Source organism: Mustela putorius, unplaced genomic scaffold (genome assembly GCF_011764305.1).
Source record: "Mustela putorius furo isolate JIRA1106 unplaced genomic scaffold, ASM1176430v1.1 tig00537297_pilon_pilon_pilon, whole genome shotgun sequence".
Lineage (NCBI taxonomy): Eukaryota > Metazoa > Chordata > Mammalia > Carnivora > Mustelidae > Mustela > Mustela putorius.
In genome coordinates this window covers 1,448,227-1,466,539 of record NW_025422435.1, presented here as the reverse complement: position 1 = coordinate 1,466,539, position 18,313 = coordinate 1,448,227, and the positions used below count along the sequence as shown (strand labels likewise).

The following is an 18,313-nucleotide window of genomic DNA, read 5'->3' as shown; positions in this document are numbered from 1 at the left end:
TATCCTCTCTTTAGCCCCTTTATATTCAGCTGAATCTTTTTTGCCTCAGCCTTGTGACCTACGTGCGCACCGGGAAGCCTTCCAAAGCTGTTACACAACCTCCTCCGGCTCCTCTCCAGCCAAGGCTGTCCCGAGGCACTGCTTCGTCCCTGCTCAGTCCCCCACCCGGGGAACTAGTTTGCTCAAAGCACACCACGGGCCCCTCCTTCCCAGGCCTGGCTAGTCACCAGTTTCTAAGGAATAAAGTACCTTAGGGAGTTTTTTCTTGTCTGTTTTGTATCAGAGTGAGGAGTTCAGTCTGAACTTTAACTCAAAAGTATAAAATACAGTAAAATCCCGGATATTCCAATTCTCGAGAACCCGGCCGCGAGCGCGCTTCCTGCCCTAGTAAGTTTGAAGTGGGTCCTAGTTTCCTAAAAGCTAAGCCGGCCGAAGTAACAGCCGCCTCAACATCCTGCATGCACAGCAAGCGTGGAAAACTGAAATAGTCATTGGAGGTGTTTAGAAAATAAACCTCTGAAAACATATTGCCTACGGTGACACATTCTCCGCCGCGGAGCGGGCGGGGGCGCCGAAGACCTGCGCGGGCGAGGCGGGCCGAGCCGAACTCCGAGGACGCAGCGCGCAGCTGCCAGGACCCGCGGAGCCCGCCCCGCCTCCGGCTCGCGTCTCCCGCAGGGTAGGGGGGGCGCAGCCGCCGGAGACCCGCTGCCGGCCTCCGGGCGGGAACCTCGGGGCCACAGCCGTGTCCGGGAGTTCGGCTGGGGATACAGGATCCTCTCCTGGAGGCCGGACGGGAGTAAGGGTGGCAGAGAGACGCCGGGGCGGAGGAGCTGCGGCTGGGCTGAAACCGCGGAAGTCTCGAACAATTGCGGGCGTGCGGTGGAGCCCTAGGGGTAGCCGTAGCGTGAACTGCCGGCGCAGGGCGTGGGCGGTGGGCGGGCTCAGCCGGGGCCTGGCCCTCTGGCTTCCCACCGCGAGGGCGGAGCTGCTTTGCAGTCTCCTGACTTGGAGGGCCGAGGGCCCCCGTGGCACGCAGGCTGTTTGTCTGAGGGCATTGGAAACGCGGCGAGATGAGGAGCCGGAGTAACTCTGGGGTCCGACTGGATGGCTACGCTCGCCTGGTGCATCAGACCATCCTGTGCCATCAGGTAGGTGAAGGGGTGTCGCTTGTAATCATCGAGGATGTGCAGTGTGCTAGCCTAGACGGAGACCGCTGGAGGAACGCCTTGCGTGTAGCAGGTTCTCCCGCCGCCGCCTACACCCCCCCAACCCCCCAAGCTGGGGAAGCGTTAGGGGAGCCTGAAGCTAGGTGTTGGGCCGAGAACCGAACTGTGGACAAGCACAGTTAGTGGGGAGCCCTGAGCCTTGGCTTCTGAGCCCTCCCCTTCGCCCCCTCCCCTTCGCCTCCTCCCTCGTCATTCAAGCCACAGCAGGATTCCATTCCAGGGGGACACTGCTGAAAGAGGTGCTGAAGCTTGTTTATTATTGACAAGTCCCTCCCCTGACCCAGGTTTGGGCGTCATCTTCTTGCCCTCCAGCCAAAGAAGAGAAGTAGGGGAACATTTAGCCATTTTAAGACTAGATTAATGTGAAGATTTGAGGTACTTTGTATATACTGTTAATTATATATATATTTTCTTGTCCTTTGATGCTGGTTTTTAGTTGATAGTTTATTCTTTCTAACTGGAAAGTTAAAACACTGCCTTTCTTTTAACAATACTCACATTTCAGACTCATCAAGCTTCAGCTAGCTTTTCCGCTTATTCAAGATAGCAGTTGCTTGCACTTGATTGGAAGAGGTTATAAAACTCCGGAGTAGTGAAGTAGAAGAAAGACCAAAGTCCCTAAGTAACCCCTTTGATAGGTTTGGTCTCCTCATGTTAACACATTGTGGTTACCTGCCTGTCGTTTTTCTTGGTCTTGCAGAATCCAGTGACTGGCTTGCTTCCAGCCAGCTATGATCAGAAAGATGCCTGGGTCCGAGATAATGTGTACAGTATCTTGGCCGTGTGGGGTTTGGGCCTGGCCTATCGGAAGAATGCAGACCGGGACGAGGATAAGGCAAAGGCCTATGAACTGGAGCAGGTACTTAGAATAAATATACAGGGAGATCTGGAGCTGTGTGTGGTAGTGGGAAAGGGGGTTGAGGGGCAGGGATTAAAGGAAATGTAGCTCCAAGGAGCTAAAAGAACTGTATTTTGCCTTTCTCCCACCCTCTTCACTTTCTTGAAATTACATTTCAAAAAGCTTTCCTGTATTGTACTAACTTTTTTTGGTGTAGTGGAAACATGAAACTTGCTGATTCAGGAGGGAAAGGGCACAGTCTGTTCTGTTACAGTGGAAAAACCTATCCTGGGATCTTTGCAGAAATTTATAATCCTCTTTCTAAGTAACAGTATTTTGCAGCCTTGAGCATATTTATTCTCATTGAGAAGAATATTTGGGGGCAGGTGTCTATCAGTTTACTTCATTTCTTTAAATGATAGGTGGTATTTGTATGAGGGTAACAGACACAAATTTGCAGACCTTCAAACTAGACAGGAGTAAAGAATTTATTTGTTGAATTTTATACTCATGACCTCTATTTCAGAGCTTGTACCCCTCCCTCAGCAAAATAAGGACAGAGTCAGCAAATGCCTTTAAGCCAACTTTTAAGGCCCTTCACCTTTATAGAAAATAACATCCTTTATAGCACTGTTTCGACGGAGGGTGCTTCATTCTCTTTAATGACCCAAAAAATTATATTCTGAGCTACATAGGGTCTCTTAATGTTGTGATACTGTGCTGTCTCTTGTAAGGTACATGTGAATTCTTTTCCTCTAGTGGAGAAGATTCTACACCAGCCATTTGCTCAAGTGGTATCCCTTAGACTTGGGCAATCTGAGCTGTAGTCTTCATCTATAAATCAGAATGTTGAGATTTAGTTATTTTTTAACAGCTTCAGCATATTGCAGGGTTGCAGTTCTTGGCAATAGGGAAGTTTTACCATATTGTCCTCTGCAACAGTAGGTATTCATTATTCCTTCAAGCTGTTATTGAGAGGGACTTGGGCCCTTCAGAAAAAAAACTGCTGGAGTTTTTGCTGTAGCTCAGGAAGTACAGACCAATATTTTTATGACTTATAAAAATAATACATAGCGATTGTAAGAATTTGGAAAATATAGAAGAGTGTTCCAAAAATCCTGTAATCCTACTCTTCCACCCCTGAAATCCTGCATCCTACTGTAATGTTTGGCTATTCTGATCTCAGTATTTTGTTTGTTTTGCTAGAGATTAATATCAGTACCCAGGATTCCATACCTAGTACCATTGGACCAATTTTTTTTTCAATATCATTGGAATAAATCTATTATCTCCTTGTTGACTAGTCATTCTATGAAGTTAACATTTTTCCTTCTATGGTCCAGGAAGAAAGAATTTAACAGAGGAAGGGAGAAAAATTAAGGAAACATTGAATTGTTTACTTAAAAATTTTAATGTCTCATTAAATAGTTTTTAACATGGCCCCAAAATATTTTTCATACTATCTTTGAAATATCTCAAAAACATTACAGCAATAGGAAGCATCTTCAAAAAAAGAAACATTTCTCTGGAAATCATAAAATTTCTATGAACTTTTGTCATGAATTAAAACAGATTTTATTATTAAGTCTCATTAACTTTTTTCCTCAAATCTGACTCAGTTAATTCAGACTAGGGATTAGAAAACCATCTCTGTAAAGGGCCAGATAGGAAGTAATTTTGGCATTGTGGGTCACATGTGGGTTCTGCCCAACCACTCAGCTCTTCAGTTATTGCACAAAAGCAGCCAGAGATTTATTTACAAAACACATGGTGAGCTAGATTTGTCCCTAATCTATGTGAGTGGTTCTAAACTCTGGCTGTACAGTGGAATCATTTGGGAAGCTTTTCTTTTCTTTCTTTTCTTTTCTTTTCTTTTCCTTTCTTTTTTAAAGATTTTATTTATTTATTTGACAGACAGAGACCACAAGTAGGCAGAGAGAGAGAGAGAGAGAGGAGGAAGCAGGCTCCCCGCTGAGCAGAGAGCCAGATGCGTGGCTCGATCCCAGGATCCTGGGATCATGACCTGAGCCTAAGGCAGAGGCTTAACCACTGAGCCACCCAGGTGCCCCCTTGGGAAGCTTTTTAAGAAATACCCTTACTGGACCCCACAATTTAGATAAATCTCTGAAAGTGAAGCCTTGGGGGTTTAATATTTTTTGAAAAATTGATTCTAAGTGCAGCTGGAGTAATGACCACTGATTTGTGGCCAATAAGTGAGTATAGATTAAATCCAGGAAATCCATAAATTAAATTCCCATCTACTCTCAATTCTCCATTACTGTGTGGATTTTCCCAAACCACTGATTGTTAAACATTTTTACCTTTCCTTCCAACTCTCACCTTGGTTTCTCTCTAAGAAACAATGTCAGTTGTTTCTTAAACAAAAAAAGAATTAGGAGACAAGGGTTTAGGGGACTATTTCTATCTTAGATTGTGAATATAACTATGCACATATATGTTGCCCTTTGCTCTTAGATATAGAATATAGATATAGAATATGTGCATAGAATGTAACTATGCACATATATGTTGCCCTTTGCCCTATATATAAATGCCCTTTGCTCTTAGTCACATAGATATAGATATAGAAATATACCCATAAAAATAAATAAGCACACAAATAGACATAGCTCTTTGGATACCTCCAGTTCTGCTTCCTCCTCAGTTTTGTTCTCTTTATGTAGTCTCTTATCTTTTCTCAGGAGTTGAACCATACCCTTTGTAAGAATGACTTCCCAAACTGCATCTTTAACTCTGGTCTCACTTCTGTTTCAAAACCTGATTTTCATTGTCTTCTATTCAGTTGTACCTGGCTTCTCAAGCTCAGAATATCTGAAACCCTGTGTTCTATACTAAAAACAAATAAGAGACTACCGAAAACAGCAACTCAGCATATAGCCTTTATTCTCTTATTGGTGTCCTCGTTCTACATACATCCACCTGGGCAATGTTATTTAGAGAATTTCCTATAGTGTATTTGTGGAACATTAGGTCAAGTAGGTTTGGGAATACATTAAACAGTGGGTTTCTTTACTCCATTATTTCTCAGAATCTTTGATACATTAATGCGCATTTCAAATCTAACATGAGAGTGGGTTTTACAGCCTTTCCAGAATTTCCTGGACTGACTAGTGTTCTATAAAACACTGTCCTTAGGGTGATTTTGACTTGTCCCTTTTGACTTTTGATACATGCAGACCAAAGTCTGTTGATTCTTATAATTTTTCCTGAATTCATCTCCTCCTACTATTCCCTTCTGCCTCAACCACAGTCTAGACTTTCATCACTTAACACTGTTGTGAAGATTTAAATTATATTATTTGCATTCTCAGCAATTTTTCTGTGGCTTTCATTTTCCTACCAGTAAAATCCAGATGTTTTAGATTGATAGGCAAGACTCTCTAGGGCTTGGTTCTACCCTGCTTTTTCAGTATCGTTACATTCTGGTGCCCTGCATTGTCACCCCCATTTCCAACCAGGTTGGTGTCTTCATTACTCCTCTAACAATCCCTTAATGAGAATACCTGACATTTGTGTAAATACTTTTTTTTTACTGCATACTTCCCCATAATTACTAATATTTTATTTCACAGTACCCTGTGATTTAGGTATTATCTACTCCAATTTACAAGTGAATGGACTGAAGCTTGGAGATGAGGCTGGAATTTGGTGGTGCCATGAACACAGCCTGGACTTAATGACTGCAGATTAAGTCTTTGTGAATTTTTCCAACATGGAAATCTGGACATTCTCACCTCTGAACCTTTTTACAGGTTGTTTCTTCCACCCACAGTGCCTGTTCTCTTCCAATCTGAACTAATGCTCCCGTTTCAAAGCCCAGCATCAGTTCTACTTTTTCTCTGGTTTCTGTCCTAAGACTACCACTCAGGTGTACAGTGACCACTTCTTTCCCAGGACTGCTGTCTTGGAACTTCTAGATCACTTGCGGTCTGTACCACTCAACATGTTCACTTTTTCATTTAGCAGACTTTATGTAATTTGTCATATGTGAGACCCCGTACTATATATAAAAACCAAAATGGGACAAAATCTTTATATTTAGCTCTTAACTTCTTATTTTTTAAAATTTTTAATTTACAAAAAAGTTTAAAGAATAGTAAAATGAGCATATTTGCATACACTCTTTATCCAGATTTACTAAATTGTTAACATTTTGTCATATTTGCATCCTCCGTCTCTCAAAATGCATGCACACACACATACACACACATGATTTTTTTGATAAGCAATTTGCCAGTTACTTGCAAACATGGAATATACATTTTTAAAAATAGAGCCTGCTTGGGTCTTGGGTGGCTCAGTAGGTTAAGCATCTGACTCTTGACTTCAGCTCAGGTTAGGATCTCAGAGTCATGAGATGGAGCCCCACATTGGGCTCTATACTGAGCACGGAGCCTGCTTAAGGTTCTCTCCCTTTCCCCTCTCTTGCTCCTTCTCTCTCTAAATAATAATAATAATAAAATAATAAAGTCCACTCAGTCCATTGACTTAAAGTTTTTTTTTAAATTTCATTTATTTATTTGACAGAGACACACACAGTGAGAGAGGGAACACAAGTAGGGGGAGTGGGAGAGGGAAAAGCAGGCTTCCCACTGAACAGGGAGCCCAATGTGGGACTCGATCCCAGGACCCTGGGATCATGACCTGAGCCAAAGGCAGACACTTAATGACTGAGCCACCCAGGTACCCCTGACTCAAAGTTTTATTTCTGAACCTGGTCTCTGTCCCTTTTTCTTAAGGAGTTTATAATCTAATGAGGGAGACAGATATATAAGCAAATAATTAAACAATACATTACACTGTATCTATAGGAGAGAAATACAGTAGAAAGTTCTATGGGACACAGGCAGGAATGTTTTTACTTTGAACAAAGCAAGGAAGGATACACAGAGGAAATGGATTTTAAAGGATAACTAGGAGTTGTTAGATAGACTGTGTTTATATTTTAGTTTTTTCTTTAACTCTTGTGTTCTGTCTCCCCTTTATCTTTATGTTTCACAAAGTCTGGTAGAGTGTTTTATATATTTTAGATGACCAACAAACATCTGATTGTACATATACCTGGAGAGAGATAGAGATGAATACTTACATATATATGTTTGAGTATAGTTATATATCCTTATATGTCAATTTACAAATGTATAGATCCATATTCTCAAAAAGAGTAGGTGAGAAGGTGTCACTTGATGTAGTTATAAGCTCTACTATATGAATGGACATGTATAATTAATGCTAACTAAAGCACTGAAACAGAAAATGGCCAGTTTGGGGGAACACAAAGTACACATAGTTTCCCTCATTCCCATATCCCCATGCTTCCTTTTTTTTTCTTCCCCATGCTTTCTATTAATTTAATCCTGACTTTCAAGTTAGAACTTGAGAACAGAAATGACTGACAGTGGCCATTCCAGGAGGACAAAAGTAAAACCAGGAATTCTCCACTGGGTCCACGATTCCCATGTTTACTATTTAAGTTAAAGAAAACATAGGGGTGACTGGGTGGCTCAGGCAGTAAGTGTCCAATTCTTGATTTCACCCCAGGTCATAATCTCAGCATTGGGTCATGAGATCGAGCCCCCTGTTGGGCTCTGTGCTGGGCATGGAACCTGCTTAAGATTCTCTCTCTGCTCCCTTTGCCCCTCCCCCTCCGTGCTCTTGTGCTCATTCTCTCTCTCTCTCTCTTTCTCTCTCTCTCAAAAAAAAAAAGAAAAAAGAAAATGTAGGTAGCAGTAACAGGGCTTGATGGTAAAGACAGTTGAAAGAATGTGATAGAAACCTGTGAGTATGTGGTGACATATAGAAGATAATTCAGAATTGAATCAAGTTCCCCACAGAGGAGGCTGTGTTTCTCTAACAGCGTGTATTAAAAGGATGGTCTCTTTTTTTAGGGTCAAAGTAGTGATAGAGATTCTCTTTTTTTTTAACTTTGTGACACAGAGAGAGAGAGAGAGAGAGAGAGAATGCACAAGCAGGGGGAGGGGCAGAGGGAGAAGGAGAAGATGACTCTCTGCTGAGTGGGGAGCCCAGTGTGGGGCTCAATCCTAGGACCCTGGGATCATGACTGATCTGAAGGTGGGCGCTTAGCTGACTGAGACACCCAGGCGACCCCCCTCTTTTTTGTGATAGGGATTTTCTTATGGGGTGGCAGTCAGTTTCATTATTTATAATAAATGCTTCATGCTCTAAAGGGTGACGTGATCATATACTGCCTACCTGCTCTCTCTTATGTGTAAACACACGCACTCGCTCGATCTTCCCCCCATGCCCACGTATATATACATCCCTTGATCTGTAAGGGGAGGGCAACACTTGTAGACAGAAATAACTTAAGAAAGGGAATTCTCCCAAGGAAACACCTTTTATTTGTTCTCAGTAAAAGACTACATAAAGACTTGAGCATAATTTAATAGATACTTATCCTTATTATGCCTATTGCTTATAGTCCCACTTCAGTGTTTTGAAGGAATGACAGAATGACCTGGCTCCCAAGCAGATTAGTTTTCAGAGATGTCCTGAGGCCACCTTTGAACTAGCATTCCCTGGAGTAACCTGTTTATATTTCTTTTGGACTGTGAAACAGAAAGCTTAAAGAAATGGAGAAACTGTTTGATACTGTGTTTTTCCAAAATATATTGCGTATCCTTGCTACTGTTGATGAGCCCTTCTAGTGTCATGTACTATAACTAGTATAGCATATTATTTCTCTACTATATTGTAATTTTATTATTATTACTATGTTATATTATGCCAACTAGTACAGTATATAGTTGGTGATCAGAATTTTGGAATGTGAATGGAAAACTGAGTGCGTTAGAAATTGCCAAGCTCTGCTAAGAGAAAGAGTGATGACTTGAGACTGAAGAATGACTGTAGCTTTTTTTTTCATGGAAAAGAGGTTGAGTTGCACTAACTATTCCCCTTTGCACTTATTCTGAATTGAAGTTCACTTATTCTTTAAGGAAAATATACAGATAAATATTTCTGTGAACTCCTGAAGATAAGTCTTGGCTACTTTAGGAGAAAAAAAAGTGATGATGTTGGCTTCTTTAGGGCATAGGATCTATGATAAAATATCCTCATAGCTTTAGGGCTTATGAGCTGTCTTTTCTCCCAGCAAAATGTCCTCTAACAGGATGGTTGGCATGGTTTTATATAAACCTCTTGGAGCTTGGATTTTTTTTTTGACCTGAAAGAGGCACCAACTGCCACTTTTGATTCCACTTTTAGCTGCAATTTAGCTCTTCTGTGTGCCTATAAAGTAAATGCCATGTAAATAGGAACCCAGGATAGGGTTACTTGTTCTGAAAAGGTCATGTACCAACTGCAGTTGCTGACTAAATGTTCCTGCAGCTAGGGGTGTTTATAACAGTCTTGTTCCCATTTATTTCTGCAGAGCGTAGTGAAGCTGATGAGGGGCCTGCTGCACTGCATGATCAGACAGGTATGGCATTGTTAACAGCTCCCTCTCTAATAAAAGCACATTGTAATAGTATCTCTACCCTTTAGGAAATGTTCACAGCTTATATTCTTTCGATTTCACAAAGACAGTGATTTTAGAAAATTTATAGAATCGAGGAGGGGAATGTCGCCCATGATCTCACCACCCTGTTACCACTGGAACGTTTCCTTCCAGTCTTTTTCTCCCCCTGTACAAATGCCTTTTTTGATATACTTCATCATGACTGTACATGCAATTAAGTACATTGAGTAAAGATGATACAGGCATATAAGCCCTCATATAAAACCCTTGGGACCAGATACATTTTAGAATACAGATTTTTTCAGATTTTTCAGTACAGTGCAAATACTAGAATATTGTGCTCTCAGCAGGTCCAGAACAGCACTGCATCATCAAAAACATTAATCTCTCCATAGGGAAACATGCATTTTCACACTCAGTGAAATAAGTAAAGACTACAAATGTCAATTTGGATCAACTATTGCCACCAAACAAATTTTGGCACAGGACTTAGAGAAGAAGAACCTTTATGGCAATATTTTAGATTTTAGGATTAGAGATTAGTGCCAAAGGCTTTTATCTGCTTGGATTAATTTGCATTTTCCTGACCTTGAATGAAGTTGAACATCCTTTCCTGTGTAGATTGAAAACTTGCATTTCCTCTGTTAATTGCCTGTTGGGTCCTTTGTCTATTTTTCTTCTGGGCTGTCTCTTTCATGACTATTTGAGGAGTTGCTATACATTATGGATATTAATGTTTTGTCACATACACTGCAAATTTTTTCAGTAGACTGTGGTTTATCTTTTGGGTTTGCTAATGATTTTTTTCATTCAAAAGGATTTTACTGAAAAAGAAAAAGTGTTTTACTTTTATCCTAGGAGATCTTTACACATGTTGCACACATTGAATCTAAACTGACTTTCTTGAGACCAAGATCACATTTTATTAGAAGTCGAGGCCCAGATTAGTAAAATGACTATCCACAGGCACACCACAAATCTAAAGTAGAAAGAAATCAACTCCAGACTTCTGAACTTCTTTGTCAGTGCTCTTGCCTGTATTATTAGCTCATGGCTATCATTCATTGCTATAATTTCTTTTTTCCCCTTCTCTGCTCCTTTTTTTTTGTATTTTAAATATTTGAATTTTCTATTTTCTACCTTACCAAACAGGTTTAAAGCCACCAACTTCATGAACCTTATTTAAAGGTAGTAGTTTCTACGACATATCAAATGCACATATAACCAAATCTCGGTTTCAGGAACAAAGTCTTTCAGTTGTCCATTGCACGATGTTTCCTTTCTGACCTCTGGTTTCAGCCCTCATTCCTACATTTTTCTCTGTCACTCCATGTATCTCTCTCCAGCAATTTCCATACTCCTTCAAAATAAGTCCCCTTATCCTAATTTCCCTCCAAATTCCTCCCTCTGTTTCAGGAACAAATGTATCTTTTTTACAACTCAGCTGGCTCTTCTTACTAGGCTGTTCACACTCAACCCCTCTGCATCTCAGTGGATATCTGCTGTGGCAGATGGCAGTGGCAAAACAACCGTCCAAAATGTGAAAGGGAGGTAGTGAGTAGGAAATAGTTGGCCTTAACTGGCCTGATTTTGTAATTAAATTGCTTAAATTAAAACAACAACAACAGCAGCAGCAAACTTTCCTGGTGGCCTTAGTATAGGGAAAAATAAGTAACAATCTACTTTAAATATTCACCATCGCCTGTAAACCAACCGCAATGAGATATGTTTGAGTGCTGCAGAAGGATGGCATGTGGGATGATGTTTCTGCATTGCCTGCCTTTACTGTTCTTTTTTTCTTCAGGTGGATAAAGTCGAATCCTTCAAGTATAGTCAGAGTACCAAGGATAGCCTCCATGCCAAGTACAATACTAAAACCTGTGCCACTGTAGTGGGTGATGACCAGTGGGGACACCTGCAGTTGGACGCTACCTCCGTGTACCTGCTTTTCTTAGCACAAATGACTGCCTCAGGTCAGTAGCAGGACAGAGTGGCTGGGAACAACTGCAGTGAGGAGCACTGGCTCCTGCACCTGTGGCTTCTCCGGGAAACAACATAGCCATTGACCTTTCTCAAAGACACCCAATGGAAATACAATACTTTGCACAGTTTTTACAGAGAAACCAACTCTCTGAGATCTAGTTAATATTCTTTTCCCTTGAAAATAAGTCTGGGGTTCTAAGCAATTGTTTTTAAATGGAGAGCCAGGAAATCCGGGGTCTATTTTATTTAGATGGGTATTCTTTGTCTTTCATTAATTCTCAGATACCATGAGATGGTGAGATCAGAAAGAAGGGCCAGGGTTTATTGCTTGTTCTCATGCTATAAACTGAACAGCCTTTAGTAAGTACTAACATAAACTGAATCACCTACTTTCTACTATTCTTTATATATGTATTATAAACAAGGTATCTGTCTAAACGCATCTAAATTACATTAAAGGGAATTAACTTAGGAATCAGAATTCAAATATTTATTTTTTATTATTGAATAATACACTATTTTTAGATGGTTTTGTTATTAGGTTTAGGTCTTTACCTGAAAAAGGAAAATGTAAGAACCAACATAATTCCCTTTTATTTTTCCTAACTTGGGGAGGATGATGAATCTGATCACACTCTGTTTGTAAATTAAACAGGACCTTTTCCAGATCTTCCTGAGTAAGTAAATGTACTCAGAATGCCACATTTTTTGACATTCGAATTTCTTTGTCTTCCTATCTGGCTATAGAATTCCTGAGTACTAAGGGCATTTGGGGCAAGAATTGCCCCAGAAAATTCTTGTTCTCATTTTCTTTCATAAATAAATATTTGGTGATAAAGCCTTCCTTTTTTTTCTAAACCCTCTGGAATGCACAGACCAGAAGCTGAAATACCTTCTATTAAAATGATAACATGGCTGTCCTTATATTCCCATATTTTGGAGGGGAGGTTCCTCCATGAATAAATATATATTTCAGATTTTATACATTTATATAGAATGGCAGCTATAACTTCATTTCCAGCATTCTTTTAGTACCCACTCTGAAGTATTTTTCTACAAAGCAAATTGTCTAAATATTTCTTATAGTTTTGATTTTGAGTCCAGAAGGAATAGAAATATACTAAAGAGGCTTATATAAGACATACTCATTCAACAAGTATTTGTTGATTTCTGACTTAATATTTGATTTTCACCTCAATAAGCTGACTTTGATAGGTGCTTGGAAAAAGATGGATATAATTTGATTGGTCTGGGTGACTGGGTGACTTAGTTGGTTAAGCATCCGCCTTCAGCTCAGGTCCCACTTCAGGCTCCCTGTTCAGTGGGGAGTCTGCTTCTCCTTCTGCCCCTCCCCACTGCTTGTGCTCTCTCATGTTCTCTCTCTCTCTTTCTCTCTCAAATAAATAAATAAAATCTTTTTAAAAAATAAAGGTTGATCAGACCTTTGCAGAATAAATAGTAATAAGTAGAATTTCACAAGTCGGAGAAGGAAAGGGAGTAGCATGACAACAGCACAAAAGTTGGAAAGATACTGGCCACCTAGGTAATACTAGTTATCTTCTATGGCTAGAGAGTAAGATAGATCTAGAAAAATGCCAAAAGGTGAAGCTAGACAGTTGGAGCTAGCTGTTTAAAGGCCTATAAATCATGCTAGGTAGTTTGGAGTTTAGTCTATAGTCATTAGAGAACTACTCAGGGTAAATAATCAAGAAACTTTCAGATGATTGGCTCGGTAGCAGGAGGATAGATTGAATGGATGAGAAAATTAACCTGGAGGACTAGTCAGGAGGTTAGTGGAATACTTTAGGCAAGAAATGATGGAGAACACATGTAAGGCAGTACCCTTGAGGTTGAAAAGGATAGATGTGAGAGGTAATCAGTAGATAATGTATGAAAGATCTTCATGGAAAATTTTCATCTTTCATGTAAGTAATTCTATGCACATGTTTGGACTCTTAAAACCTTGATTAAAAGAGAGGCTTAGTTAGAAGCTGACTGCCCTTCCCCCAAGCAAAATAACCATAAATTGTGAAAATAAATTTATAAAAACCCAGCCATTTAGTCACTGGACATTGTCCGAAGGGCATACGGCAAGCAGAAAAACATTTATTTAAGCAAATCTGAATCTTGATAAAAGCAGCAAGAGTGTAGCATTTAGACTACAACCTACTTCCTCCCTCTCCCCGCTCACCATGACAGAAGCAGTACTCAGCATGAATGCAGCCAAGAATATAAGGCTTCCTCTTCCCCTACCTCCCAGTTTAGGGCTATGATATCTCCCAAAGAGTGGTTTCCAGCATTTCTCATTCTCCCCAACTCTGTGTTACGGAAGCTCTGGTCCAGCCAAGAATAACTAAGGGATGTGGAACTCTACTCCTACTCCTCAGTCCCACCCATGGAGCTTAACCCCAGACAGAGCAGTCCAAGAATAATAGGCTTAGCCCACCTTGCTTGTAGCATGGAGGGACAGACAGGCCACAGACAGAAAAGCTCCATAGTCCTTCCCAAGAAAACTGACTTTATTTGGAACTGACTGTGGGAAAGTTCAAGTCTAAGGGCATTGAAAAACTGGAGGATTTTTTGTTCTAAGAAATTAAGAGGAGTTTTATAGCTCAATCAGAGCAACAAACTAACCCATAGCCTAGCTAGAAGTTTTAGCAGAGAGCCAGGGACAGAGACAGCTAAAAAGAGTTATCCTAGGGTTAGAACAGGTGTCAAAGGCTGGTCTCAAAATCCTGAAATGAGGTTTGAATTTAATTGGATGAGACTGTGGGACAGTTTTTCCTTCAGAACAATATACAGTATAATAGAACAATCAGCTGGCAATTGGTGGAGTTTAACAACTGAGTATGATACCAACAGAGGCAGACACCACAGACTAAAACAAAACTGCGGTCTTCCTTGGTTGACAGTGTGTATGCCCAAGGCTACATCCTCCAGGGAACAGCATCAGAGGCTCCATACTGTGGGAAAAATAGATTTCATTGAAATTGTCCAGCCAAGTCACTAAACAAATAGCAAGTAAACATAAACAAGCCCCATACAGGAGGGTATTAATATATCTAAGGAGTTTCTGCAACATATTTTCTGCATTATCTAGTTTTCAACAAAAATGTATGACACATGCAAAAAAACCAGGAAAGTCTGAGTCAACACACACAAAAAGCAGGTAACAGAAACTGCCTTTGAGAGGAACCATTATGTTGAATTTAGGAGACAGACTTCAAAACAGTTACTATAAAAATGTCCAAAAATCTAAAGGGTACCATGCCTAACAAAGTAAAGGAAAATATGATAAAAGCATTTCATCAAATAGAGACTATCAATAAAGAGATAAAAATGATCCAAATGAAAATCTTGTAGTAGAAAAGTATAGTAACTTATTTTTTTTCCAAATTTTTATTCCAATTGCAGTTAGTTAACCTATAGTATAATATTGGTTTAGAGATAGAATTTAATAATTCATCACTTACATCTGACACCAAGTGCTCATCATAACAAGTGCCCTACTTAATACATATCTCCCATTTAATGCATCTCCCAACTACCTCCCTCCATCAGCCCTCAGTTTGTTCTCTGTTAAGAGTCTCTTGTGATTTGCTTTCCCTCTCTTTTTTCCCTTCCCATATAGTCTTCCATTTTGTTTCTTAAATTCCACATACAAGTGAAATCATATGGTATTTGTCTTTCTCTGCGGCCAGATAAAATGCTTATTTCACTTAGCATAGTACACTCTAGCTCCATCCACCTCACTGCAAATGACAAGATTTCATTCTTTTTGATGGCTGAGTAATATTCTGTTGGGTATATATACCACATCGTCTTTACCCATCAGTCAGTGGACATTTGGGTTCTTTCCATAATTTGGCTATTGTTGATAATGCTGCTATAAACATCAGGGTATATATACCCCTTTGAATCTGTATTTTTGTATCCCTGGTAAGTGCCTAGTAGTGTAATTGCTGGCTAATAGGGTAGTTCTGTTTTTAACTTTTGGAGGAACCTCCATACTGTTTTCCAGTGGCTGCACCAGTCTGCATTCCCATCAGCAGTGTAAGAGTGTTCTTTCTCCAAATCCTCACCAACATCTGGTGTTTCCTGACTTAATGATTTTAGCCATTCTGACCAGTGTGAGGTGGTATCTCACTGTGGCTTTGATTTGTATTTCCATGATGATGAGTGATGTTGACCATCTTTTCATGTGTCTGTTTCCCATCTGTATGTCTTTTTTGGAAAGATGTATATTCGTGTCTTCAGCCTACTTCTTAACTGAATTAATTTGTTTTTTGGGTGTTGAGTTTGATAAATTCCTTGTAGATTATGGATACTAACTGTCCTAAAGGAAAGATTCACGGCAGCCATACTCTTAGTTTCAAAGGGAAAAAAACACTATTGATATTATAAAAAATCTAATAGAAACAGAAAGAAGAAAAGGGAAATCTGCACAGAGATGAGGGCAATAGTAAGCAGTAAAGGAGTATAAGACAGAGTTATATCAAATTGAGTACTTACAACATCCAATCTCCTTAGTTGGGGAATCCCCTTGGATATAGCTAGGCTGGAGACCTTATTGAGAGACCTGGACAGAGTCCTTACCTCAACTGAGACTTCCAACTGACCATCCCCATAAGGGCTGTATTTATAGATCAAATGACATGGCAAGTGATGGGGGTCTGAAGTTAGACAATCATTTGTTTACGTGCAGTTTGGAGCAAGCTGCATTCCTATGTTATCATTTATTTACATAGTCAGGGATCCTGAGCTAGGTATGCTTGCCTCCCATCCCAGATTCCACTGGGGGGCAGCAACCCAGCCTGGAGCTGGAAAGGATGTAAGGCAAAATTTATAGTTCTTGGGATCCAGACCAGAAGGGCCAATTAGCTGACCTGGAGTCCAGCTAATGTCAACTAATCAGGCTCCCGAGGTTACTTATGCAGCACAAGTATCACAAATAACATTCTTTAGCCAACCTGTGTAGGTGCAGGTTGGGGTAGTCAGTTATGCAAAAGAAATCATAGAAACCTCTATCCATATAATACACTAACCCTTTTCAGATAAGTAAATTGCAAAATCTTCTGCCATTATATATATTACCTTTTAGGGATTTTTTAAAAGATTGTATTTATTTATTTGAGAGACTGAGTGAATGAGAGAGAGAACACAAGCAGGGACAGAGGGAGAGGGAGAAGCACACTCACCTGCTAAACAGGGAGCCCAATGCGGGACTCAGTCCCAGGACCCTGGGACCATGACCTGAGCTGAAGGCAGACACTTAACTGACTGAGCCACCCAGGTGCCCCTGTTGCCTTGTAGTTTTGTTAATTGTTTCCTTCTCTCTACAGAAGCTTTTCATTTTGATAAGTCCCAGTAGTTCATTTTTGCTTTTGTTTCCCTTGCCTCCAGCAATGTGTCTTGTAAGAAATTGCTGTGGCCAAGGTCAAAGAGGTGGCCACCTGTGTTCTTTAGGATTTTGATGTCTCACATTTAGGTCTGTCTCACATTTAGGTCTTTCATCCATTTTGAATTTATTTTTGTGTATACTGTAAGAAAGTGGTCCGGTTTCATTCTTCTGCATGTTATTATCCAGTTTTCCCAACAGCATTTGTCGAAGAGACTGTTTTTTTCCCCTCACTGGATGTTCGTTCCTGCTCTATTGCAGATTAGTTGACCATATAGTTTTGGTTCCATTTCTGTGTTTTCTATTCTGTTCCATTGATCTGTGTGTCTGTATTTGTGCCAGTATCATACTCTCTTCATGAGTACAGTTTTGTAATGTAGCTTGAAATCTGGAATCATGATGCCTCCAGCTTTGCTGTGCTTTTTCAGGACTGCTTTGGCTATTCAGAGTCTTTTGTGGTTCCATACAAATATTAGGACTATTTGTTCAAGCTCTGTGAAAAATGCTGGTGATACTTTTGAAAATTTCACTTGAGAGGCTAATCATATTTGAGCTGGCAGGAGGAAGAATCAGCATACTTGAAGATAGGTCAACAGAGATTATTCAATCTGAAGAACAGAAGAAAATATAATAAAAATGAATAGAACCCAAGAGAAAGGTAGAACAAGATTTAGAGCATCAACTCATGTGTAATGAGAGTATCCAAAGGAAAGTAAGGAGCAGAAAATATATTCAAAGAAATGGCTGATTACACTTCATATTTGATGAAAAACATTGATCTATACATCAAAGAAGCTTAATGATCTCCAAGTAGGATAAATAGAGATCCACACCCAGAAAGAATAATAGTAAAAATATTAAAAAGCAGAACATCTTCAGAGCAATATGAGAAAAAAGACTTGTCATGTACAAGGGAACCCAAATAAAAGTTAGCTGACTTCTCTTCAAAAAGAAAAAATAGAGGCCCAAAGGAAGTAGAATATTGCATTATTCAAAAAAGAACCTGTCAACCAAGAACTTTTATCCAACAAAACTATCAGAAATGAAGTGAAATGAAGACATTTTCAGATAAATAAGACCTGAAAATTTGTTGCTGGTAGACCTATCTCATAAGAATTATGAAAGAAGTTCTTCAGGTTGCAATCAGGTGACCCCAGATAGTAATTGGAATCTGTACAAAAAAACCAAAGTACTTGTGAAAGACAAATACCATATAATTTCACTCATATGTGGAACTTAAAAAAACAAATGAATGAAGAAACAGACAAAATGAACAAACAGACTCTTTTTTTTAACTTTTTTATTTTATTATTTTTTAAAGGTTTTATCTATTCATTTGTCAGAGAGAGAGCGAGTGAGAGCGA

General features: G+C 39.9%; 1 protein-coding gene across 3 annotated transcripts in view; it reads left to right on the top strand.

Annotated features, from left to right (window-relative positions):
* The first annotated feature begins 711 nt into the window (after nucleotides 1–711).
* Nucleotides 712–18,313, top strand: part of PHKA1 (phosphorylase kinase regulatory subunit alpha 1) — a 148,573-nt gene continuing 130,971 nt past the window's right edge. For all 3 annotated transcript variants that reach the window (XM_045074010.1, XM_013048220.2, XM_013048219.2), the window contains exons 1-4: nucleotides 712–1,151; nucleotides 1,930–2,088; nucleotides 9,482–9,529; nucleotides 11,373–11,541. In XM_045074010.1, the coding sequence (XP_044929945.1) occupies nucleotides 1,074–1,151; nucleotides 1,930–2,088; nucleotides 9,482–9,529; nucleotides 11,373–11,541 (454 nt within the window). In that variant the 5' untranslated portion in view covers nucleotides 712–1,073. The remainder of the gene's footprint in view (nucleotides 1,152–1,929; nucleotides 2,089–9,481; nucleotides 9,530–11,372; nucleotides 11,542–18,313) is intronic.